A 12132-nucleotide genomic window follows, 5' to 3' on the forward strand; every position below is an offset into this window, starting at 1 on the left:
CTACAAAAAAAAAGAGGGAAAAAATATTGAAAATGGGAAAGGAAGTTAAAAAAATGAACAGATACATCTATACATCCCTTTGGAGGTCAGACCTCCCAAGAATGTTTCTTAAACATTGGATACAGTTACCAAGGAAAACGGTGGGACCCCTTTCCTAGGAGAGGGCTAAAAATATGAGCTGAACTCTTCTGACCAAGAGCTTTTAGAAGTAATCCTGTCCAGCTGGGATGCCCGAATTACAGTGTCTCCCATCTAGTCACAGTATTCTATCTATGATGGCTTTGGAATAAGGGATGTAGTGAATGGGGAGGGGGGATGGGAGGGGAGGAATAAAAAACAACAACCCCTTTCTTCAGTAAGGAAAAGCCTGGGCTCCTGAATCTGAACCCAACCAAGCCTTTAATGACCACTACTAATCAGATTTTATGATGTTGTATAGCACAAAGGGTTTTAAATCTCTCCCAGACCAAATACACAGTTGAATAGGAGGGGAAGGGAACTTCTTTTCTCTCTCAGGACTGGTCTCCAGCTGTGTCAAAAAAGAAAGAACAATTCGACAGCCTACCACAAAGCCAATGCACTAATTCTCCCTTACTTGTGACCATACACAGTGGCTTACTTAGTACACCAAGTTCATGTGCATTGAGTTGTATTTGGCTGAGAGCAAGACGCTAAGATCAACACGAAAGTAATTTTCTTTGGTGAGCTGGGCTGACTTTTAACCCATTACAGACTCAAAGTTCCTATTTTGCATCCACTGGTACCTGAATTGCCTTTATCACATTTTCCCCCTCTAATAAAGATTAAGCTTCTGACAAAAACAACTTGGTTTCTAAATAATAGCTAGTATTTACATAGCACCTATTATGTGCCAGGCCCTGTGCTAAGTGCTTTACAAATATTATCTCATTTGATCCTCAACAACCCTGGGAAGTATATGCTATTATGATCCCCATTTTACAGTTGAGGAAACTGAGGAAAAGAAGATCAATGACTTGCCCAGAGTCCTACACCTAGTGTCAATAGCAGGTGTGGGCCATCATGCCATTCTATCTCTTTGAGGAATGGCAATCAAGGTTATTGGGTTTTGCTGCTGTTGTTCTGTTTTTCAGTTAGAATGTTGATTAAAAATACTCTACAATCATGATCAGGCTGGTTGATTATTCACATTTGTTGTTCCGTAGTTCAGTTTTGGAGGTCAGTCATCTCACCCTGCCCTACCCCTCTACCTTTATTACTTGCTGCTTTCCAAAACACACTTTCTGATCTTAGATTACTCTTCCCATTATCCCACCAGAGGCAGCATAGTACAACGTATGGAGTGTGGCATTTGGATGTGAGGAAGACCTGGGTTCAGATCCCACCTTTGACCACAGGCCAACAACTCCAAGCCTCAGTTTCTTCATCTGTAAGAGGAAGGGATTGGACTCAATGATCTCTATGGTTTTCCCAGCTTTAAATTCAGGATCCATAATACACACCATGCTCTTGTCCATTTCAGGATCTCTGTTCATGCTATTCCCTTCTGCCTGCAATGTCTTCTCTCATCCTATTTAAATCTGATCACTCCTTTTAAGCCTATTTCAAGTGCATTCCCCTCCTCACCCCATTACTCCAGCCTACTCCCTCATCTTTTCCCTGAGCTTTTCTTATTCTTTTAGGCAGCTCTACACAAGTGAACGTCAAGTCTTTCTGTTTCATGTATGGTAATTTTATCTTTCCTGACTGAGCTCCTTGATGGCAGATAACAATGTTCTATTTCCAAGTGGACAGTGGCAAAAGGAAAAGAATCCTGGTCCTGAAGTCAGAAGATCTGGGTTCTAGTCCTGCTTCTGTACTTACTAGCTGAGGAACTTTTTTTTTTCTTCTTAAAGAAAACACATATACAAATTGTGTATCTACATACACATGTATGTTGCATGTATATGCACACATATATGTATTTTCCATATGCAAAGGGCATAAAATAGGAAAAATAGGAATAGGCATAAAACACACATGAAACCATGAGTACCATGTAGAGTGTTTAAATTGTAGGACTGGGAGGAATAACAGGTAGTCAATAAAGATTCATTTATTACGGAGAGGTTGCAGGGCATTGTGCTAGCTGGCTATAATCTAAGAAAGCAGACAAATGACCAATACTGTTAAGTATACTTTAGAGATAAGAAACTCAAAAAAGTGCTTTGCCCAAGAGGCAGAACAGACAATCACATAATTCCCAGGACCATGCTGGGAAACTTTTCTTCCAAAGCTTTCTCTAGCTCCAAATCAATTAGGGAGCAGATTTCTTGTAAAACAGATCTTTTTGTTTTGCTATCAAGTTTTTATTCATATCATAAATCAGTTGACATAGCACAATACTTACTTTTAGTTTTGGCTAAACTTTCACACAATAAGACCAACCCAAACAGAACAAAATGACTGAGTAAAACCTGGGAAGGCCCCTGTCAACCACATTTTAAAACCGCTATACTGGAGACAGCTCAAATATTCCTAGGCAAATTCACTGCAGAACAAAAAAGGAACATTTCCTAGGAGTAAGATAAAAAGGCTGAAGGTAAGAAATTTTGATTGAGTGCTCTTAAATTAGTTCTTAAATTATTTAAGTACCTTGAGCAATTGAAAGGTCACTGTGGTCTAAGATCCCATGACTCTGTGCAGCCCTAGCCTCGTAGGCACATATTACAAAACGAAATTAATTCGACTTGCTTGCTACATTCTAAGTGATTTCATCAGTGTAAGGCATTCCACGATGATGAAACTCCCTCTACCAATGCAGGTCTGCACCTTTGCAATTTATGGTCTTAGAGAGTTCCCTCAGAGGACTGAAAGATGAAGTGACTTACCCACAGCCACACAACCAGTGTGTGTCATAAAGCAGAATTCGAACTCAGCTCATTCTAACTAGGAGGCCAGCTGTTCATCTACTCTGTCATCATACGTGATTTAAATGCCAAACTGACATAATTCTTAATTAAAATATAAATTTTCCTCCTGTAAAATGCTTTAATTTGGACCAAAAATGAGGTATAATGGAAGGAAAGGAACATGCACTAAGTGCCTACTACGTGCCAGGCGTGGACAGCTAGGTGGCACACTGGATAGAGCTCTGGGCCTGGAGTCAGGAAGACTCATCTTCTTGAGTTCAAATCTGGCCTTAGACACTTACCAGTTGTGTGACCCTGGACAAGTCACTTTACCCTGTTTGCCTCAACTGCTTTATCTGTAAAATGAGCTGGAGAAGGAAATGGCAAACCGCTCCAGTATCTCTGCCAAGAAAACCCCAAGTGGGGTCACAAAGAGTTAGATGCAAACTGAAAAATGACTTAACAACAATAACGTGTGCCAGGCAGCATGCTAAGCACTTTATATTCATGATCTCATCTGATCCTCACAACAACCCTGAGAGGTAGGTGCTGTCTGCTATTATCTATTTTTTGAAGTTGAGGAAACTGAGATAAACAGAGGTTAGGTGACTTGCCCATAGTCACCCATAATAAGTGTCTGGGTCTGGATTTGAACTCAGGTCTTCCTGACTTAAAGTCCAATCCTCTATACATGGTTCCTCTTAGCTGCCTCATAGTCAAATAATCTTAGGCACAATCGCTAAAATGGGCCACCCATGGAAACCAGAAAGTGAATAACCATGTTAAAGAGATAACTGTAGTGACTCCGAATGAGTTCCTTTGAGGCACTCTAATTAATGACTGGTCAAAAAATGTTCTAAGTCATTGGAACATTGCGGTCACAAACTCCCCTTAGACTTTAGACCTTACCCCCAGAGGAGTCCAGGAGATTGCTAATCCCTGATCAGGTAATATTGTCTTTTATAGTTTCTTGTATTGGTGCCCCATCCCTTAGACTGGAAGATCTTTTTGGACAGGGAGAAGGCCTGAGATGAACTTGCCTCCTCCCCGACTTGTTAAAAGTAGCAAAAATGGTCAGCACCAAACAAGCATTTAATAAATGTTTGCTCTATGGCTGAATGAATCAAATTTGTCCCTAATTCCTTGGAGACCCACTAGGATTTTACACATGTATGTGATTTCATTGGTGGGGAATGCCTTCCAATAATGCAGATTGGCAATCAATCTAAAGCTGGTAATGATGAAGAAAGGCCTAAAGAAAGGATACTGGGATGGAAGGCTCCCTGGGGGACTGGGTGCTGACCAACAGGTTTGTAATCAACCAATCAGAGGGTGGGAAGATGGAGGGGCTGCATTCCCTGCTTCCCCAAAATATCCAATTGTGCGACTCACGTCACAATACATATACCTACCCTTATTCCTTAACACTCCTCAGCTTTGCTATTTTTCCACTGTGCAAGGTCTCAGTCTCCCTACCTTCTGACCAGGAAAGGCTCTTAGGGTAGTTATAACCTAACCCAGGGGAAGGGAACCTGCGGCCCCGAGCCACAAGTGTGGCCCTTTGACGGTTGCGCTTGAGGAGTTAGAGGGCCACATGTAGCCTTGAGGCCACAGGTCTCCCACCCCTGAAACCCCTACCCAGGTGCCCAGCAGTTGCCTGCTGACCCACCCACTCAGGCATACCTACTCTCTGCACCCAGCCCGTCTTTGCTATAGGTCATCTCATAGCTATAGCAGATACCCTAGGAGGGTGCACTCTGCTCTCTTTCAGCCATGTCCAACTCTCCATGACCCCATTTTGGGATTTTCTTAGCAAAGATACTAGAGTGGTTTGCCATTTCCTTCTCCACGTAATTTTATAGATAAGGAAACTGAGGCAAAAAGGGCTAAGTGACTTGCCCAGGGTCACACAGCTAATAAATGTCTGAAGTCAGATTTGAAGGCACAAAGATGAGTTTTCCTGTCTCCAAGCATAGGACTCTACCCACTGTGACACCCAGCTGCTCTCTGGAGGCAATGAATAAAAATCTTGTTTCCTGCCTCCTTTTTGGGAGGAGAGGGATGTTGGGGGAGTGGCAGAAGATTAGTAGCATAGATTGAGACAGATCGCAGATCTCACTAGACTATCTTTGTTCTCAAAAACAGTCCTTTTCCAGACTCCTCTAATATTCTTGAGAATCCTACCATCATTCTGGTTGCCTTGGTTTATAATCTCAAGTTAGCATGTGTCAGAGGCAGGGCCTGACCCCAGTTCTCCCCAATTTCAAAATGCCGTTTTTAGGCTATGTGCTTTAGATCTGGCCACACTAAATCACAGCCAAAGCAGGCTAGTTAGTTCCAAAGCCTCTCTCTAAAATTCTGGCTCTCAAGGCCACCATTTTTTATCTTTGGAGTTTATTAGAATTCCTGGAAGATGATTCCATGACCAATCTGCACAACTGTGAATACTCCACACTCAGAGATTCCATAGCTGACTCAGTATCAGAGCAGATCTTTCAAACTGGCCATACAATCTCAGGGTGATCTGGGGAGCTCTGAAAACACATGATGCTTCGTTCAGAGTGTGGGGCAGGCTTACCCTAAAACTAGAAGTACCGAACTGCAACATGGCACCTTCCACTAACTTCCCTAACCAATTGGCACATAGGAAGGGGCATTTGGAGTGCCAAAATTTAACAACTACAAATGGCATTTGCATCATGGAACAGAACAACGTAAACACAACTACCTAGTGGTTTTCTTATAACTTTCAACATGAAAAAACAGTGCAGTTTTCTTAGTATATTTCTCCTATGGATTCTGCTTTAGTATTTAAAATAATAGAACTGGAGAGTTAGAAGTTATCATAGGAATAAATCCAAACTCCTTATTTTATAGATGAAGAAACCAAGGTTAAGTCTGTATTTTTTTTTAACTGAAGATTACTTGGATAGCATGTGGTAGAGCTGGGGTTGGAAAACACAGCTCCTGACTTCCAATCAAGGGCTATTTCCACTCTGCCATATTGTTTCTCACAATAAATATTTACTTATATGGTGATGAACTATACTAGCTTTAGAAAATTAAGATGTAAATAATCTTTATTTTTTAAAAACATTCCTATCACTAAATAGAATAAAACCATGATCCATTATGTATACCACATATGTAGTATGTTCCTTTAAACATGCAATGACAACTAATGAAGCAAAAAATTGCTCTCCTCTGTGGATATAGCATACGAATGATGCACAAATTGTGGTTCTATAATAAGCGGGTGTTTTAGATTTGGATTCATTTAGTTAAACCTTTAAATCCATAAACTCAAATGGGCTCAGACTATCAGGGGACACAGGGGGCCTTAGAGATCTTTAGGTCCAATCTCCTAATTTTACAGATCAGGAAGTTGATGCCTATGGAGGGAAAGTTACTAACCCAAGGTCACACAGCTAATAAATGGCAAAACTAGGACTAAGCCTTTTGTCTCTTAAGCCAGGGCTTTTCCCAGTATACTATGCGGATTCTCTTACTACGGCCAAGAGTTAAATGAAAAAAATCAAATGGCACATACATGTTTGTGTATGTACACATATGTATACACACATATACTAACACATGTAAACCTATATACCAATATACATATGTATATAAATACACCAACACACATGTACGTTTATATACACTAACACACGTGTATGTATATATACAAACACACATACATGCATGCTAATGCATGTGCATATGCATGTGTATACATGCTAACATATATGCACTAACACACCTACATATTCATGCACACACTAACACGTGCACATAGGTGTATATATACATACTAACATATATGTATACATATGTATATACACCAACATATACACAAACACATATCTATACACACTAACAGATATGTCTATGCATGGTAACATATATAGTAACACATGTATAAATACACACATATGTATATATACACAAACACACACATATACACTAATGCTTTGTATATACACATGCATATATTATACACACACACATTTGACTACATTAACAGTCAAAGCTAGTCAAAGGCCGTAGAATGAGAGCCTTTATGAGGACCAAAATCAAGACTTCAGCTACAGTAATAACAGTCCATGTTTACATACTCAGTACTGTATACAAATGGGGGATAATTTTTTGGCATTCTGTGGGATTAAATTGAAGTTTTAAAATACCTATTTGGGTAAAATCTGTGTGCAAATGAGCATTTTAAAAAGCACAACAGGGTAGAAAATATACCTTTTAAAAGAAAAAACCTACCTTTTCTAAACTTCACTAGTTCCTGTAATGTAACAGAAGAGGGATCCTCTTATAGCCTATGGTGTTATAGAGAAAGTACAAGACCTTTTAGAGTTGGAGAGACCTGCATTCAAATCCTGCCTCCAACACTCGCTAGATGTTTGGGTGAGTCATTTAACCTCCAGCATACACAAGGTGGTGAAGTGGAAAGAACAAGCATTAATTAAATGCCTACTGTATACACACGGGCCCTGTGCTAAGCCCTTTATAAATATTCTCTCATTTGATCCTTAAAGCAACCCTGGGAAATAGTTGCTAATATAATTTTCATTTTACAGATGAGGAAACTGAGGCAGGCTTACCCAGAGTCACGTTGCTGTGATTTGCCCAGGATCCCACAGCTTTGTGAGGTCACATTTGAACTCGAGCTTTCCTACTCCAGGCCCAATGCTCGTCACTGTACCACCTACTTGTCTTAAATTCCTTCTCTAATACTTATTACCTATATTAACCCAGGGCAAGTCAGTTAACTTTTTTTTTTACCTCAGTTTCCCCATTTATAAAGTAAGAAGTTTGGAGATTCATTCCAGATCCAAATCAATAATCTTATCATTTGACACTCTACTAAGTCGAAAAGGGGGGCAGATAAGTGGCACAGTTCTGGCCCTGGAGTCAGAAAGACTCATCTTCATGAGTTCAAATCCGACCTCTGACACTTACTAGCTGTGTGACCCTGGGCAAGTCACTTAACCCTGTTTGCCTCAACTTACTCATCTGTAAAATGAGCTGGAGAAGGAAATGGCAAACCACTCCAGTAACCTTGCCAAGAAAACCCCAAAAAGGAGTCCCAAAGAGTTGGAAATGACTGAAAAATGACTTAATAATGAAGTCACAAAGAACTTGCTATCTGCACTGGTGGAAGGAGTGCTCACACTGGGAGTTCTCCTATAATAATTAAAAATCACAGATTCTTGGTGTAATCACATATCACAGAATGTTAGAACTGGAAGAAGCCCAAGATATCATTGAGTCCAATTCTCTCATTTTTACAGATGAGGGAACTGAGCCTTAGAAAAGTTAAGGGACTTACTTGAAATTATACAGCTGAACAGCTGCTAAGACGAGAACCCGAGACCCTTGACTTTCAGGCCAGTGGTCCTGATATTTACAATAAAATAGATAAAATAAACATTCTTGTAAAAATCCATGTCTAGGATGTTTCTAGGTCCAATCAGTCTAATCAAAATATTTATCAATGTATAGTAATTAAATACATCTGGAAAAATAAAATCAGTTTATGGCTTTATGGTATATTTACTAACACTCTAACAAAAGGGAAGCAATGTGTTTCTTTTTTTGGCACCGAAAGAACAATTTTTTTTTGTTCTTTATGACTAAAACCAAGGATACAGCCAAAATCCCTGAAGTATGTGCAAATTAACATAAATTGGCAGTTCAAGTCTATAACCAACTATTGTATGAGACATAATGTACTTCCTTGAAAAAAAAATAAGAACTCTGGTTTGTGAGGTTGCTTTGTCAAAATTGAATCTTCCATCCCTATTTAAATAAACACACAAATTAAGCAAAGCAGTCACCAATATTTCGAATGGCCAAGTTTTACTCTGTTCTGAAGCTCTCATCCCAAATATCACTGATATAAATAGGCGTATCATTAGGTGAAAAAAAATCGATTTCAGGAAAAATTAATTCATGCATCTCTAAATACAACATTTGGATGTGACTTCCCAATTCCGGCATTGCAGTCACTGCTAGGATAGTTATCACAAGCTAAGCAAACAACAGAGATTATCTGATTCTCCACAGAATTTTTGCAGATCCAGCACTGACCCAGCTAACTACTATCTGAGTTAAAAGAATACACCCACCTAAAGGGCTCACATCCTCTGAATGCTTTTATTCCTCTTGCATTCCTTCCTGACTACAGTAACTTTCAGCACAATGTTACAGTGGGATTCAAGGTCCTTTTTTTAAAAAAATCTTTTGACTTGGATTACTAAGCAGCCCCAATTCCCCCATTTGAGTTTTTGCTGCAGCTGATGGCAGAGTGGAGAAAAGTCCCTCTGAAACAAAACAAACCACAAACCCAGCACAAGTAGGCTGAGTAAGCCAGATATGTTTTGATGTGTTCACTGGTTTTGTATTGCTGTGCATTTTCAAATGCATCTCTGTTTCTTGTGTTAAGCAGTTTACTTAATGTTTTGGTCTGCATAAAAGGTAATAGTAACTTAAGGTAATAAAAGAGGGAAAAAAAACTTCACTCAATACAGTAGTTATGAATGAGATAACATTTAAAAGCACTTTGCAAACTTTAAAAAGTTCTATGTAATTGCTAGCTATATAAATGCTAACTAGTTACCAAAGCTACAATTCCTGCTGTTGGGTAATGAATACTCTAACACTCTTTATGAGAAGTCTGCTTTACATTCCCACAGCATATGTTAAGATAATTTGCTGACTACAGCATTTTTTTTTTTTTTAAGCATCAACATGAAGACTCACAACAGACTACTTCCGCCAAGCTTCGGGTTCAAGTTTTTTACATGGTCCAGCTGGGGATCGTTTTAGCAACTCATCACGTTTCATTCTAGTTAACTAGATTCTCAGGGTGGAAGGAGGGGCCTTGGGGTCATCTAGTCCTGACCCCTTCACCAACTACAGTCTGAATGTTTTTTACCTAGTCACCTCAGAGAGCTTCGTTAAGGTATGAAAAGTTAGTTTTGAAGTTAAAAGGAGGAGGGATTTAAAAGGCAAGAAGGGGACGTCTTATTTCCTATCTTTTCCATACTCTCTTGACAATATTTCTTAAATCGAGTCTCCTGAATAACCGAGTATTTAGAAATATTTTGCTTCATGAGGATTTAATTCAAAAAAGGCCAAATGAATTAACTTTTAAAAGGCCACGAACTTAAAGCTGACAGTGAATTTTCAGCTCTCAGATGGGGAATCTAGGAGCAACAGCTGCTCACTTTCTTTTGGGAACCAGCCAATGAAGGGTCCCGGGAATTCAGTGAGAAGACTTAACCCACTATCCCCTTTAAGTTAGGGAAGGGAAGCTGGGGGAAAAGTGTGAGGATACTGTGGGATTACAGCCAGTTAACTAGAAGCGGTCCATGTTTGGAGTCGGGGCCCAGAACAGTGAGGGTCAGCCCAAACTGTCCTGATCAAATAGACCAGACAGCAATTGCAGGGATGATGCGGCAGATAGGGCTTGGGGGAGGATTCATCTTTACCTTCTTAAGCTTCACTACTGATTGTGCTTCTACAACCCCCACACTCCTGTCCCTACATCTATAACCACCATCCCAAGTCACCCCCAGAATGCCCTTAGGAGCTCTAGCATAGACACAGCGCAGTTCAATTTGGCTGTACCATTCCCTTGGAGCCTTAAAGCGCCTCGGAACTTTTAGCCCCTCACCCTCCTGACCCACTCTCTGCAGCTGGTGCTACTTGCATCTCCCAGAGCAAGCCAGCTGGGCAGTCCTTTGCCTCCTTCCACCCGCAGGCAGCTTCAAGGTTGCCCTCTCCATGCTCAACATTTGCAAGGCACCTGCACCCCCTTCCCTGCTCACTTGCAGCCCAAACCTAAAGGAGTGCCCCAGCCCCGGAGGGCCAGGTGAGAGAAGTAACTCCATCACCTGAGGCTGGCCCAGACAAGTAGCTCGCGAAGTTCCCAGCTTCGTGAGGTTCTAGACCCTGAACACACGAGGGGGGAAAAAAGCAGGGATGCCAAGCGGGATCAACGCAGCGGTTCATAGAGGTTCACTTACCCATGGCTGGCAAAGGCGAGTGGATGCTTCTGGAGCTGGCTTCTCTTGGCAGGGGGTTGCAAAAGCTGGGCTGGGAGGGCCGGTCAAGTTTGCAGGTATTGCCTTGGAGCTGGAGCCACTGCTGTTGCTGTCCCGACTCGCTGCTGCTCGCTCTCTCTCCCTGCTAAGTCGGGGCTGGCACAAGGAAAGGAGGGGGAGAAGGGCACGTGCAGCAGCGAGCTCCACGGGGGCGGGGGTGAGCGGGCAGGGGAAAGCCAGGCTCTGTCTCTCTTGCTCTCTCTGGCTTCGGCTCGCGCCACTGGGGCTCAGCTTGCACCGAGGCTGGCCGCGCTAGGGGGAGCTGACGTCAGAGCCGGGGGCTTTGTGAGCTCGGAATGAATGGAAGCCAAAGCAGGCTGGGAAGCCCGCAGCTTCCTTTGGGACCCCTGAGCAGAGGCGGGGGACTGGTTGGGAGGGCTATTTATTCACCCGCTGTGGGAAGGTCAGAGGATCCTCCGGGCTGGGGAGGGCAGGAATACTTAGAGAAATCCCCAGCTCTGCCAGGAATGCAACGCCACTGCTTAGCGAATGCAAGCAGAATCTTCCTATTCTATTGCTTGTTTGGATGGGCCTGTGATAGGCAAGTCAAACAGGTGTCAATTCAAATCCCTTGAAAATACGCTAATTACTAATTAGCAATAATAAGTTGCATAAGCATAGTGGTTTTTTAAAAACGCTTTTCCACCCATATATATTGATTTAACATTTTTAGTTTGCTACGCCAAGACGCTTCTCTTTTGCACAGTATTACTATTAAGAACTTAATTTTATAATGCATTAAAATTTTGCCAGTTACATTCCTCATAGCAGCTTCTAGCCATCCTCCATATTTTACTGATGAAGGGCCTGGAGATCTTGTGTCACACAACTAGTAAGCATCCGAATTGTAATTCTAATCAAGGTCTTCGAATTGCAAGGCAGGTTCATACGCTATAGAGAAAGGCTATTCTTCCATTACCGCAAATTGCTAATAAATAACTCCTGGCTTCTCAGGCCCAACCAATGGCTTTAGAGACCAGTAGGGAATTAAGAACTTCTCACCATCCTCTGAGTGCATGCGTTCAGGGAAGGATTTCTTCAGTTCTCCCAGACTCAGAGAAACCTCTACCAGGCCCTAGCTATGGAGATTGCCTGGGGTATCCTGCTCCTTTTAGGATTCTTTTTTGTCAACTGTTAATTGTTCA

The 12132-nt window shown here is 41.5% G+C and overlaps 1 protein-coding gene across 2 annotated transcripts in view; it reads right to left on the bottom strand.

Moving 5' to 3' along the window:
- The window catches only part of GPM6B (glycoprotein M6B), a 219031-nt gene extending 207626 nt beyond the window's left edge, over positions 1-11405 (bottom strand). The window contains exon 1 of one of the 2 annotated variants that reach the window (XM_036744233.1): positions 10910-11263. In XM_036744233.1, coding sequence (XP_036600128.1) covers positions 10910-10913 — 4 coding nt within the window. In that variant the 5' untranslated portion in view covers positions 10914-11263. Of the gene's footprint in view, positions 1-10909 lie in introns of both variants that reach the window. The other variant, XM_036744235.1, reaches the window with a different exon arrangement.
- Between the last annotated feature and the right edge of the window lie 727 nt (positions 11406-12132).

Source organism: Trichosurus vulpecula, chromosome 2, assembly GCF_011100635.1.
Source record: "Trichosurus vulpecula isolate mTriVul1 chromosome 2, mTriVul1.pri, whole genome shotgun sequence".
Taxonomy (NCBI): domain Eukaryota; kingdom Metazoa; phylum Chordata; class Mammalia; order Diprotodontia; family Phalangeridae; genus Trichosurus; species Trichosurus vulpecula.